This window comes from Brachyistius frenatus, unplaced genomic scaffold (genome assembly GCF_029030835.1).
Source record: "Brachyistius frenatus isolate BFR_SWC_R1_liver_20210118 unplaced genomic scaffold, ASM2903083v1 Contig_222, whole genome shotgun sequence".
In the NCBI taxonomy this organism is placed as follows: domain Eukaryota; kingdom Metazoa; phylum Chordata; class Actinopteri; family Embiotocidae; genus Brachyistius; species Brachyistius frenatus.
The window spans coordinates 400,884-414,298 of record NW_027210821.1 but is presented as its reverse complement, the minus strand read 5'-3'; the positions used below and the strand labels follow the sequence as shown (position 1 = coordinate 414,298).

General features: G+C 44.1%; 1 protein-coding gene across 1 annotated transcript in view; it reads right to left on the bottom strand.

The window, feature by feature from the left end:
• kiaa1109 (KIAA1109 ortholog) overlaps positions 1-13,415 on the bottom strand; it is a 74,981-nt gene that overhangs the window by 26,176 nt on the left and 35,390 nt on the right. Inside the window, 16 exon segments of the mRNA XM_069719739.1 lie at positions 17-228; positions 1,403-1,571; positions 1,666-1,854; positions 1,987-2,084; positions 2,639-2,744; positions 2,963-3,207; positions 3,394-3,629; positions 4,483-4,689; positions 5,505-5,555; positions 6,500-6,593; positions 6,755-7,012; positions 7,685-7,883; positions 8,773-9,358; positions 9,523-9,698; positions 10,874-11,058; positions 13,057-13,218. Of these exon segments, the coding sequence (XP_069575840.1) occupies positions 17-228; positions 1,403-1,571; positions 1,666-1,854; positions 1,987-2,084; positions 2,639-2,744; positions 2,963-3,207; positions 3,394-3,629; positions 4,483-4,689; positions 5,505-5,555; positions 6,500-6,593; positions 6,755-7,012; positions 7,685-7,883; positions 8,773-9,358; positions 9,523-9,698; positions 10,874-11,058; positions 13,057-13,218 (3,173 nt within the window).

The window sequence follows — 13,415 nt, the reverse complement described above, 5'->3', positions numbered from 1 at the left end:
GCCTGAACATTACTACCTGCGACGTGTTGGTGATGGGCAGACAGATTCCCAGGTCGTTGACGGTCAGCTGCAGGAAGAGCGTGCTGAACGCCTGCGCCGACGTCTGCTGGATGCCCGGCAGCTTGTCCACCACCTCTTTGGTGGCCATGTGGATGTCCTTGTTGAGGGCCATGCGCTGTTCGTTCCAGTTGTCGTACGCCGCCTTGTAGTTGAGCCAGAAGAGCACAGCTGCAGGAGGACACACAGACGTGGTGGCATCAGAACAGATCCTCAACGACATGCCGACAAGTCGCATTCGATTTTTTAAATGCCAAGAAACTGAAAAAAACAACCCACCATGACCTCGGCCTATTAATCTTTCAAATACAAAAGTAAGAAATACTCAATGTTTTATTGAGTGTGAATATAAGAGACATCCCTCTTTGATAACTACTGTTGAATAAGTGTGAAAAAGGAATTAGAGGCAGTATAAAAATAGAAAAACTTCCTGCTGGGTTCCTTCAAGGTCAAAAAACAAAGTCAAGACGAAATATCTTTTTTTTTCACACACAACAAAAATAACTGACCAGAAGACAGTTTTATGTCAAATCTGGATGTTTTTTTTTCTTTCCTTCTTGCAGTTTAAGGATTAACGACTGTTAAAGAACATGATGGGAGATGTTATATTTAATATAAATATGCACCAATGTGCAATGATGCTTTAACCCGATGAACCACAGATTATTTTTTACAGTAATTTCACTCCCTTTAATTTTTAGGTCATAACTTGGTCATTATACACCATTCATGCTGTATATAATTTGTTTCCAGGCTATCCAGATCTTTCATCGTTTAATTTGATAATATTTAGAGATTTTTTAATACTAGCTGTTATATATTAAGGAAAAAAATAACTACTGTAATATGAAATTGTTCTATTTTTACATGTATCGCTCACTAGAAAATCCTGTCAGTAGAGATATCTTTTTATAGCTGTATAGAGGAGATTGTCAGGAATATCTGAACCACGTTTGTATGAGATTTCAAACCTGGGCTAGTTAGAAAACCACGGGTATCATTCTGCTGTTTTTTTTAAATTTTCAATACGTGATGAAGTGATCAGGACTTTGAGAAGTATTGAATCAAGAGTGGAGGAAGGGTAAAGATGGGTACAGCGCTTCACGCAGATCAACTCGGATTGCCGAGGCAACGCTGCGTCACACACAGGAGGCACCGACATTTCTGGAAAGTTCAAGTCGTGCAGTTTCACAGGATTTTCATTACATCTCTGTGATAAATACTCGCTGTGCTTTTCAACCAAGAAGAGAAGGTGGGAATTTGTATTTATTGGGTTGTAAAGGGTTAAAAGTACCTGTTTTAACATTTGACATTAGATGTAATGTAAAGAGAAAGTGAGCAGAACCTCTGTCAAACGCCACCGGCTGGGCGAAAACAATGGGCCTGTTGAGAGTGATGAGGACGGCCTCCTTGTCTGAGGAGACGCTGATTTCCTCCTGCAGAGCGTTCCTCAGCCCGATCCGAGTTCGGAAGTACGCCACCTGGTGGAAGTCTGAGCCGGCTTCTTCATACACCTGAAAAAGTGAAAAAGGAAGGAAAGGCGGTGTGATAGTGACCCGGTATGATGAGGCACAAGGAGAACAAAGCGGGGAGACCCCCTGCCGGTACCTGGTGCTTGACTATCTGTCCGAGGGCCAGGTGCAGATCAACCTGACATTTGCCGAAGAGCTTGAGGTAGCTGCTGCTGCCTCCGGGCTGAGCCTTGCACTGGATCCTGTTGGAGAGCTCCAGCTCGATCAGGCCCGTCTCGAAGCGCACCGCCCGCATCGAAGGAGTGGTGGCCGTCATCTGGATTCCCTGTGAACACCGAGACGTCGCTCAGACACTTCCTCAGTTTTCAACTGACAAGCAAAACAACCTCTACACCCGTCTGCTTCTCCCAGCGAGAACGAGTCTGCATTTCTGAACCCAACCAAAACACGATGGTACCTTGAACATGAGGCTGAGAGAATAAAGCAGGATCTTTGGCTTGTCAGCATCCGTCGAGGTGTCGTGCTCGTTCCACAGAGGGATGGGTTGTTCTCCTCCTGCATCAATACGGAGAGTACAAGTCAGTCTGACAGCTCAACTCACACGCTGGATAAAGTGAAATGCAGTGAGGTGGTGATACTCCTAATATCTGCCGAGGTGTCCCGTAGCGGCCGCTTCTAAACACTCCTCCCTCATGTGAATATAAACTGCACCATTATTCTTTACCCTAACATGGCAGGAATTCCCAGTGCTCCCTCACTGCGGGGCAGTTATATCGATCAAGCTCAGCGATTTAAACTAATTGCTATCGTGGAAATGAACCCGACTGGATTTGCGGCGGCGCCTCGGGCATTGTTACGACTGGAAACAAATGATTTTTCAGTGACTTAAGCAGCAGCTGCGGGCTGCAGAATACTGTGGGGAGCCGACGGATGTTTAAGATTAGATTAACTTTATTGATCCGAGAGGCAAACAGAGAGAGAGATGTTACGGCAGAAAAGGAAAGGAGCTAGTTTAAGAAAAAGGTTTAACAAATAATTGTGAATATGGTAACGATTGTGAAAATGTTACTGTTAAAGAAGAAAAGCTGGTTGTGACTCAGTTTGAGTACCTGAAACCTTCTGAATGACCTCGTTGACCTCCTTCATGAAGACCTTCTGCAGGAAGACCAGGTGGTTGAGCAGGTCTGTGGTCAGGTTGTGCTCAAAGGAACCGATCTGTTCATCAGAGAGGGCGAAACAGTTTTAACAAAGCAATATTTTAAATGTATAGAAACTTACTTTGTTGGCTGAACAAAAAAACAACAAACCTCAGACTTTACTTAAAGTATACAAAAGAGTTTTAGGTAACAAAATACACTCTCTGGAGGACACATTAGACACCAGAGGTCGATGAAGCCGGCTCAGACAGTATTTAGATGTTTCTATTTGTTTACCTCAGCCACACAGCGCAGGTAGTTGCCTTGCAGGTAGTTCCCTTGCTTTGCTGGGAAGTCGTCCGGCGCCCAGCCCTGGTCCGAGTGGCTCTCGTGGTCCTCCATGATGTACTCTCCTGACATGGTGACCGGAGGCAGGGTGAGGCTGGCGGACGGGGACATGGTGGCCAGGTCCACTGGGGACACTTTGGACTGGAAGCACAGTTTGTGGTTCGGCAGCTCGAAGGTGAAACTGGTTTGTGCTCCTGAACACGAAAGGAAAATTGGACTGTTTATTCCTCAACACTGATGTCAGTGTCAGACTTTCCCCTTTTTGTTTGATTTATTTAAGACGTGTCAGAGTGTGATAATTAGTGCATTAGTAGTGTGGAAGCGAAGCCTCAGGAAGAAAAGGCTAATTAGTTTACACAGTCAGGTCTACGTTCACACACCTGTCATGCCGTGGCTCTTCACGCGCCCCATTTTGTACTCCGCCTTCAGGGAGGGCAGCAGGGCGGCTCCGATGGTGATGCCGTCCATCATGGCGCTGAACTTGAGGACGATGGGCTTCTTCTCCAGGCCCTCGGGGAGCTGGGGGAACTCGTTGGCCTCGACGGGGGTCTGATTGATGCTGGACGCTTTGTCGGAGGGTTGTGGGGTGGGCGTGTCCTCCCTGTTCGGAGGTTGACTGTAAAAAAAAAATGTATAAAAAAAAAAATCTCCTTAGCTGGTGACTTTCAATCGAGCGGCAACCAGCAGTGACGTCACTCGTTAGTTTGTGGACGGCCGCTTTGAAGCAACACTACATCATGAAGTCATATTTCCAGCAGAAAAGCTCTATTTAAAATGTTTATAAATGACATGTCACAATATATACAAACCATCCAACACTCTACCAACCCAGAAGCCCTAAACACTCAATATCTGTACAACATTTTATTTGCTTGAACTGCTGAACTTGTTTATCTTTTAGTTTCTTTTTTTTTTTTTTTTTTTTATCTTACTGACCCTAAGCAGATGTTATCTTAATGAACTTATGTATATTTCCATATGTATTGTTCTATTTACACTGAGACATGCAATAAAGTTTGTTTAAAAAAAAAAAAAAAAAAAAAAAAAAAAAAGTTGTTACGCCAGCCTGGTGGAGGAGGTACTTTTGGAGCCGACCTCGACTCGGTGGTATTGCAGTTTAAGGCACTTCTGCATCAGCTTCATTTTTCAGAGCCGGCAGCTATAAACATTTTAATATACAGTCTATGCTTTAAACACATAAATGTCTGGAATGGATTTGGAAAGCAATGCTTCAGATTTTCTTGCAGCCTGAGTGGAAGCTGCAGCTCACATTGAATATCAAATTATAGACAAGTTATTTAATATCCAAAGCACACCTACAACTCTATAAATATATTAACATAATTCAAAATATTACCATGGAAACAGACCACATGCGCAGGCAACAGTTTAGATTATGCAGCAGCAATTTTATAAAATCTATAAAAGAGATATTGCTAATAAAAGGGAGATAAATGAGGGGGACTCACATGTTGGAGGGCTGGCGGATGAGGTCGGAGATCTGCTTGGAGAGCTGGTGGGAGCTGCGGACCATCATGCTGTGCAGCGTGGCCGGGTGCTGGGGGATGTTGATCATGATGGCGCCCACTTTGAAGACGGCGGCGTTGTTGGTCTTCAGGCCGCGCTGGGCGCTGTACAACGCCTGCGACTTGGCGATGTTGCATTTGACCACCGTCCTGAAACACGAGAGGAGAACCGGCGTGAGCGACGGCACTGAAACGTGACTCCCGACAGGATGTGATCAAATGGATGAAAGTGGAGTTATTGAGATGACACCGAACGGGGAAACAACATGCGGATTTGGGACGGCATTCGATTGTTTTGGGGCAGAATGAGAAGAATGAGAGATCGTGACACTGACACGCCACGAATGGATCATAAAATAAAAAACAGTCTTATCCTTGTAGCAAAAACAATGACTGAGTGATGTCATTTTTAACTTGCATAAAATACTGAAACAAAGAGATTGGACGATATTTCAGTATTTTGACAGGACATTAAAAACATGAATAGTGTACACAAATGAATTTACATAAACTCACAAGAGCGCTGCAACTCACATAATCCATTAGATTGGATGAAATGAAACTATTTTGATAATCAAATAATTGTTTCTGTCAATTTCCTAAGCAGAAATATCAACATTTTGCAGCTTCAGCTTCTAAAATTTTGAGATTTTCTTCTTCTCTGTGTAATGTGACACTAAACAGGAAGTTTTAACACATTTTAATATTTTGTGTTATTTACTGTTTTATAGACAAACAATTAATCGAGAAAATAATCAGCATATTATTTAATAAGAAATGATTGATTTTCAGGAATGGAAAGTGGCTTCACACAAACTGACTGGGAAAAGTCCTGAGAAACGGTTGACTGAAGATTCACGTTAAGGACACGCGGAACAGACAAATGGAGGACGTACAATCACGACTGTTGTGTTTTTGGAGGTTTGAATAATGCATGTGGGCCCTGAACGGCAGCAACAACATACAGAAACTCTTGTTTAGCAGTGCTGGTGGGAGATGTTGGGAAATCCTCCAGTCTACGCAAGGAGGAGGAAAAGTAGAAAAAAAAACAAGAGGAGGAAGAAGAAGAAGAGCAGAGAGAGAAGTGTGAAACAGTTCGGAGACTTCAAGGCGAGAACAGTTTTCCAAAGTGAACATGTGGTCAGCTTTGTTTTGTTTTAGCATTTATAATAAAGGAAAAAAAAAAAAAAAAAAAAAAGACTTAGAATTAAACGGCATGTAGAATCTCAGTTTTCCTCCTTCATTGATACCTGTTGGTCATCATCACTTCCTTTATGTGTTTACAGTGTGTTTACGTCAATCAAAAGGGGAATATTATAATCCTACATATGGACACTAGATCAGTAACAACTACAGAGTTACGAGCACAAATGAATTTAAACACGGCTGCAGTTTGGAGAATAAAGTGTAAAAATAGGACTCGTTTTAGTTTGACAGCAGGTTGAACAAGTTGAAGAACTAACTGCATCTCAACAGCGGAGGGAACCGGCAGCCTGTCTGAACGCATGTCTGCAAGGTTTTAACCGAATGAAGGTGGTTATGTTTTGAGGAAACTACTTGCAGTATAAAGAAGGACTGATGTTATCATGTTGTAAAAATGTAGAAATAGACATCCACTCGCTTTTAAAAGGTGCTTATTTCTATTCTCCTTTCTATCGTTCTATTGTTGTGCTTAGAACAGAATCAACTTACTATTTGGACATCATCATCAAATAATTCAGTATTTTCTGTGTTATGAACAGCATAGTTAAAACATCCCACATTTAACACTGATTATTCAAAATCTAAAAACGTTACTTGACTAAAATACTGATTACAACATGCACACAACGATACCTCAATCAACAAAGCATTATCCACACAATCAGGATCAATACTCTCCCAGGTATTCGGGGAAGTTGCAATTTAAAGAGTAATTACACGTTCTTCTTTGCTAAAATAACAGTGATTGTGTACGTACTGGATGTCCGGTGTTATCCCCTCCAGCAGGACGATGTTCACTCCCCCGATGTGAGCCGACGCACACGTCTCGGTCATTTTCTGATGCAGGATATCTGTGGACACATGGCCGTAAAAAAAATACATTAAATCAAAGAAAACTAACTTTTACCTGCCAGTTATTTGGTCATTTTTACTTCAAATCCATCGTTAAATCAAAACACAAGTTTTATTTTGGGACTTTAATACCACAACTGCTTTTTTTTTTTTTAATCACCTTTCATCTTCTCCTTCAGGGTGAAACTTCCGTGGATCTTCTTGAGCTCGGCCTCCATGGTCAGCCCGCCGATGTCCGCCTCCAGGTGGGTGCGGTTCACCATGCCGATGCCGAACACGATGAGCGTGACGTGCTGCGGCTCGGAGCTCACCAGGCTGCGCCGCCTCCCGCCCGTCGGCTTGTTGGGCGTGGTGGGGTCCTGCTGCTCGTTCTCAAAGATCACCTTACAGAGCGGCTCCGAGGGGCGAAGCCCACTTTCTGCAGAAAGAAAGCCGTGGCGGGGTATAACAGAAGAGTCAAGGAGATTCAGGTTTACACGTTGCACAATAATACAGTTTGTGTAAAGATGAGATATTCTAAGTGGAGAATACTGCAGGTTTTTCTTTCTTTCTTTCTAACTGACCGATTTATTAGCTTGTGATAACAACCACATTTAAAAAGAGTGGGCGAAGTTCCAGCCTCTGAGGAACCCATTGTGTTACTGAGCCGAGTGTGTTGAAACACTTTCCCACCATTACACCCTCCTCTCAAACTTAATGGACTCCTCGGGGAAACGTGGGTCAGAACAGCAGCAAAAGACAAACTGGCAAGTAATTAATGGACAATGCAACACAAAGGACGTATTACAGATGACGCAGCAGAGAATAACAGGGAGGGAGGGAGGAAGGAAGGAAGGAAGGAAGGAAGGAAGGAAGGAAGGAAGGAAGGAAGGAAGGAAGGAAGGAGTGAGAACTGAGATGTAACAGTAAAGTATGGATGGCAGATGGAAAAAAAAAAACGTAAAAAATCCTGCAATAAAAAAAGAAAAAATGTGTGGGAAAAAAAAAGGTATAAAAAGGAAGAAGTGAGCAGTAACGCAGAGGGAGATGCATGGTGGAGCTGAAGGAGGGAAATTAGTGAGCAGCCGAGCTGCCGGGAGCCGATTTCCACCTGAGAGGCAGTTCTCCGGGGAGCTTTTCTCCAGGATGCCGGTGGGATCGGAGATGAGGGAGTAGAAGTTGAGCAGCTTGTACATGTTCTGCCAACATTCAGCCGACGGCTCGCTCTGCTCCGACACCGTGATGGAGTCGGAGTCGTCCATCTGGATCGCCATGTGGTCGGCCACGTCACGCGAGCCCTTCCTCGACACCTGAAAGACGTGACGGCGTATTTATTTTTTCCCACGTTACGAAACACAAACAGAAATGTCACAAGAATGCGCGACGAGGGCAGAAGAGTAAACAAGCAGCCTCGGTGACGTGTTGTTCTCCGTTACTGGCCTGCTGTTTACTGGAACAGAGTCGCTGTGATGCTGCGAGCTGTCACAACTTCTACAGTTAATTAAATCTGTCAGCTGAAAATAGAAAACTTTGGTAAATCAGCCTGGTGGAGATCATATTTATGGACGGTACTCTCATACTTCTTTTACCTACATAAAAACCTCTTTTGTAAAAGGGCTAATGTTCCCACTGTCGACGCAAAATAAGTGTCCAGTCTGAACATTATACACTTTTTACAAGTTCTACCTGAAAACTGGGAGCTAAATAAAAGACTTTGCTGCTTCGTTTCAGTTAACGGAGGCTGTTCTGAGTAAATCTAATTATTTACTGGCTCCCTCTAGAGTCTGTGTGGAGGAAACGTCTGAAAACACCTTTCTAGAACTGCTTTAAATGTTTTGACTCATTTCTTTACTGTTATGAGCAGATATTAGTGTGAATGTTGCGTGATTTATAGTTTTATTGAGTTGTTTTGGTCATTTTAATGTGTCTTTGACATTAAATTGTTTTATTATTGTCAGTTTCTGGATGAATTTGTTGATTTTAATGAACAGTTGCCTATTAACACTGTTAGAGTCAGATCATAAATTGTTCATGTATTGGACAACTGCTCAAAGTTGCAGCTTCAACCGAGACAACCAGACTTAAAAGAGCCTGAAATTACAGTGTAACTTAAAATCTTTTCTGAAAAGCTAATTAAAATCACTTCATTCTATATTTTATATTTGCTCCATAATAAATATCAGCTGTTCTCATTGTTACCTTCGAGGTGCGTCTCTCGGACCGTCCGAGGGAGCTGCGTCCTCTGGGCTCCCTCCTTCCCAGCGTGTCCACGCCCGACGGAGGTCCGTTCTGGGGTAAACCACCGCCGCCCCCCGCTCCACCTCCCCCCGCTCCGCCCGCCGCTCTCTTGCTCTTCAGGGTCTGGGTCCCGCTGCGTCCCGCCCCGTTCAGGCTGCCGCGGGAGCTGCGGCTGAAGTCCAGCGACCTGAAGTGGCGGTACGGCCGCGCCTTGAAGGTGGGCGTCGGGGAGGCGGAGCCGGCGGTGTAGCGGCTCAGCTTGATGTCGGTCTGCGTGGCCTTGATGTCGTCGATCATGGTGCTGAACTGGTGGATGAGGCGCACCAGGGCCATGTCGACGCGCTGGCTGATGGACTGGCAGGCCGTGGTGAAGTCGCAGTGGAAGGTGTTGAAGTGGCGGCGGTTGAGGTCGTGGAAGGAGAGCGGCGCGGCGGTCGGTCCCTGCGGCGCGCTGGTCGACTTCTCCATCACCACCGCGTTTAGACTGAACGTCTCAATCAGCAGCGCCGGCTTGAACTCGAGAGGAGGCAGGTTCACCATGCCTTGTCTGGGTAAAGAGAGACGTTTTCAGAGTGTATTTAGACATTTTACGCTTCTGTTTGGAGCAATTGCCACAAAAACGCTTTAAAAAGTAAAGAACAGGGATGAACATTAAATCCCCCTTTTTTTTTTTTTTTACTGTTGTGTATTGTGTGTTCGGGATCATTTCACCTCCTGGATCGTTTGTTTTTGTGCTCCTTGGAGGTGTCAGAGTCCACGATGTCGGCTCGGAGACACTCCAGGTTGCCAGAAAAAGACAGGTGCTCTCCGAAATACATCTTGTAGCTGAGAGGAGTGGCGTCTTGGGCCTGGATGCCTGTGTAGCTCAGCAAAGGCTTGAAAACAACCTGAGGGGATGAAAACAGACGATCAAGGCGGAGAATGGAAGAGGTTTTTGTCGAGGCTGAACTGTGAGTCAGGCAGACGAGGCTTCTGGCGGGTACATAAGAAATGAAGCTAAAAATGGTCAAAGTAATGTGAGACGCAGGACTGTAACGTATGCAACCGCTGAATGCTTTGATACGGTTTGATCTGCTGTTCAGAAATGGATTGTTTGAGTTCAGGAAATCTGAGACACTCGAGAGGGTGATCAATTAAAAAGCTTTTAATCACTGGAAATCTGTCGTAGAGTATAAAGATAAACCCGGTGAGTTAAAAAAGGATTTTTACAAAGAGAATAATTTTGGATCTTCTCCATTCTCTGTCTGAATGGAGAACTGGATTTGTCTCCTTTTCTGTAACCTTTTATTTGTGTTGTTTCTCTTCAGACATCTGGGTCATTATAAATGTTATTGGCCATTTAGTGTTTAAACGTACTTAATATTATTAAAAGATCATAAACCTTTTGATGAATATCAGTATTTTGGCTTTTTGTTTTCCACCCAATGAATAGAGTGACTGCTAATTGGTTCATATTGATCACGTGACTACTGACCAACAGGTATCAGCTCTATCAGCCACTCCATCTGCTCCTTGATCATCTTCTGTGGTAAAAACGTGTTGTTGAGGATCTCCACCAGCTCCGTTTGCAGCTGAGCGTTGTTGAAGTGCCTCCTCATAATAATAACAGGCCAAAGGCAACTCTCGTTCCCATGAAGGCCTTAATGGCTAAAATGAGTAGGCGTGTGTTTTTTTTACCATGAGGGAGTAGCCGTGAGTGATTAAAGGCTTTTAAACTTAATCAGCCTCGAGTGCTTCAGATATCTTCGACTGAAACCGTTTGATCCAGAAACTGAAGAGCACCGGAGGGACGACCATTCGAACACCCGAGCAGACAGTCGTGAAGGAGTCCCGTGTTTCTCAGTCTGGCACAGGTGACATTACTATCAGCCCACAGTATGACACGCTATAATCAACAAATGTGACTATCTGCCAGTCGATGCACGTTAAGCCTAAATATTTGCGTCTGCTTCCAGAAAATCAACACTAATTCAAAAAAAAACTAATTCAAAACTCAATTTCTGCTAATTTCAGCTAAAGATTTAAACAGTAGAAGAAACGCAGACGGATGTGTTGACAGCACCTGAGCGTCGGCCAGCTGAACGGCAGCGGGACACTGGTTCCCCTCCTCGATGTCGGCCATCTCGTCCTGGCTCGTGCTGTGCTGGGATTGCTGGGAGTGCGTCCCGTCCAGCGTGTTCTGGTCGCTGGACAGCACCGTGTTGAAGTCCGACGCCGAGGGGATGGTGGGCAGGTTACACGTCCCACCTGAGACACATGGAGACGGTTGTATTTCACCAGAGAACCGACACTGTGAAACTTGAACAGCTTCCCAGACAAAGATGTTGTAATGAATTAGGCGGAAGGCAACAGAGACTGTTAACGGGAACTTTATGGCCGTTTAATGCACAACGCTGAACTCTGAACAGCCGCATCACATTCACTTAATTTGTTTGTGAGGAAGTGCTGCGCTCTCATTGGCTCACACCTGGGTGAGCGGATGAAGTTAATCCAGCCATCAAACACATTTAAAATGTAGGTAGGTGAGAAATATTTCTTTACAGTGACCCGCAACGATGATGCCCAATAATAAACTGCTGTTGAGAGAGAGTGAGGACAGCAGAGTGCAGCAGATGAGGGGGAGGAGAGAGGAACCGAGGGGAGGAAAGACCAGCGCAGTCTGATGACTTGCTTCTCACAGTTTGTTTGGCAGGAAGGAAAAAAAAAACATGATTTTGTCTCCATCACAGAGCTGCAGGCTCGTAGTGGAGTCACAAAGGATTCGAGAGAGTCGAGGACACAATCACGTGACACCATTTTACATGTTTGAATAACATGCAAGATAGATGACCACTAATCAGCTACTAGATTTACAGATTATTAAACTGAGAAAGATGTTAGGTATCTGTGTTGATACTGGGAAAGAGGACGTTTCCTCCAGTGGCTTTGACATCTTATCTAACAGGGAGGATTTGCTCTGAATTTTTAAAGTCATCCATTTGAGAGTCAGTCGGTGCAGTTGTAAGATCTTTCAAATAACCGAGCAGCAACCAGCAGTGATGTCACCCGTCGCTTCGTGAACGACCGTTATGAAGCCGCGAGTTCGGATTTTGTCAGGAAGTGACCATATTTGGTGGAGCTGGGGGAGGAGCCAGCGGTGGATCTGACTCTATCTGATTGGAAACCTGACGATACTACGTCCCGCCCAACGATAGCAGTAATCTGACTGCACCACAGGCCTGTCAATCAAACAGACACACCCCCAAAACCAGGTCTTCTTGAATCTTCTTTTCTAATGAATGAGGGATTATTTTCAGATGGACCTCCAGAAAACTAATAAGAAGGAGTGACTTTAGCTAACAACACCGAGATAACTGATGGACACATTTTATTCACTTTGGATTTGATGAGAGAAGTTGAATGGGAGTCTATGGAGCCGGAGGCTTTTTGGAGCCGACCTCTAGTGGCACTCGCTGGTATTGCAGCTGAAGACACTTCTGGATCAGAACCATTTTTCAGAGCCAGAAGCTACGAACACTTTTGTAAACTGTGCAAATAAAATTGTTTTTTTGCAATGAGAAAGGTTTAAAAATCTCTGCTCTTGATGTCTTTAGTAAAAAAAACACACTGACAGACAGCAATGTACACCGATTCCCATTTTTTATCCGATAAAATCTCATACCACGAAACAAACAAATAAACTCTATACACAGCGTTTTAACAGTATGAATTGTTATATAAGGTATCTACTTTTTTTTGCTGCTGTTATAAATCAATGTCCCTACAGTATAAAGGAAGGTTATCTTACAAATACACCACCAACATACCGGTCCGCGGGTCAGAGATCTAGGACACTGTTAGACTAACAGCTACACACTAGCTACTGGCTAACTAATTACTGCACCAACACCATGAGCACAACACTGAGCAACAATCCCTGACCTCCTTCTGGTTCTGGTAGAGGTTGATACTGGCAGTTGTTGACCAGAGAATCCAGAGAGTCTAGTAAAACCACATTACATGAATATTTAACTTGACGTTTGTCCACTGTAATAGCTACTGTACAAGGAGGAGTGAGGAGTTCCAACAGAAGAAAAGATGTCATGTTAAAAATTCATTATTTTGCATATGAAGTTCATTTAAATGAACTAAAATCAAAGAAATTTGAGAATTCCCAGGGAAAAAAACGGTATTTTTAAGACAAATTAGGGTGATTTGTCCGTCTACCTGTGGACTGTGGTAAACTTTAAGTCCACACACTCTCACCTGTTTGCAGACTGTTGTGCTGGGAGCGGTTGACCGGGGACTCCTGGGCTCCGGCTCCGGCTCCGCCACCGGTCCTGTTGCTCACAGCGTTGGACATCCAGTTGTAAAAGCTGACGGAGGAGGGCTCCGACAGCAGCGGGTGCTCGGTCAGCATGTCTGTCCCTGAGCATCAGGAGAAAAAAAAAAAGAAAAAGAGAGATTGAGGGAACGTTGCATCATGAAACAAACTACAAAAAACCTGGACGTCACACAGTGACTGACTTACTGTTCGGGGATGATTCATTTTTCATCATAGGCACATGATGTCAATATAGGGAATAAGAAGGTACAGACACATCTTGCATACATATTCTCGTAAA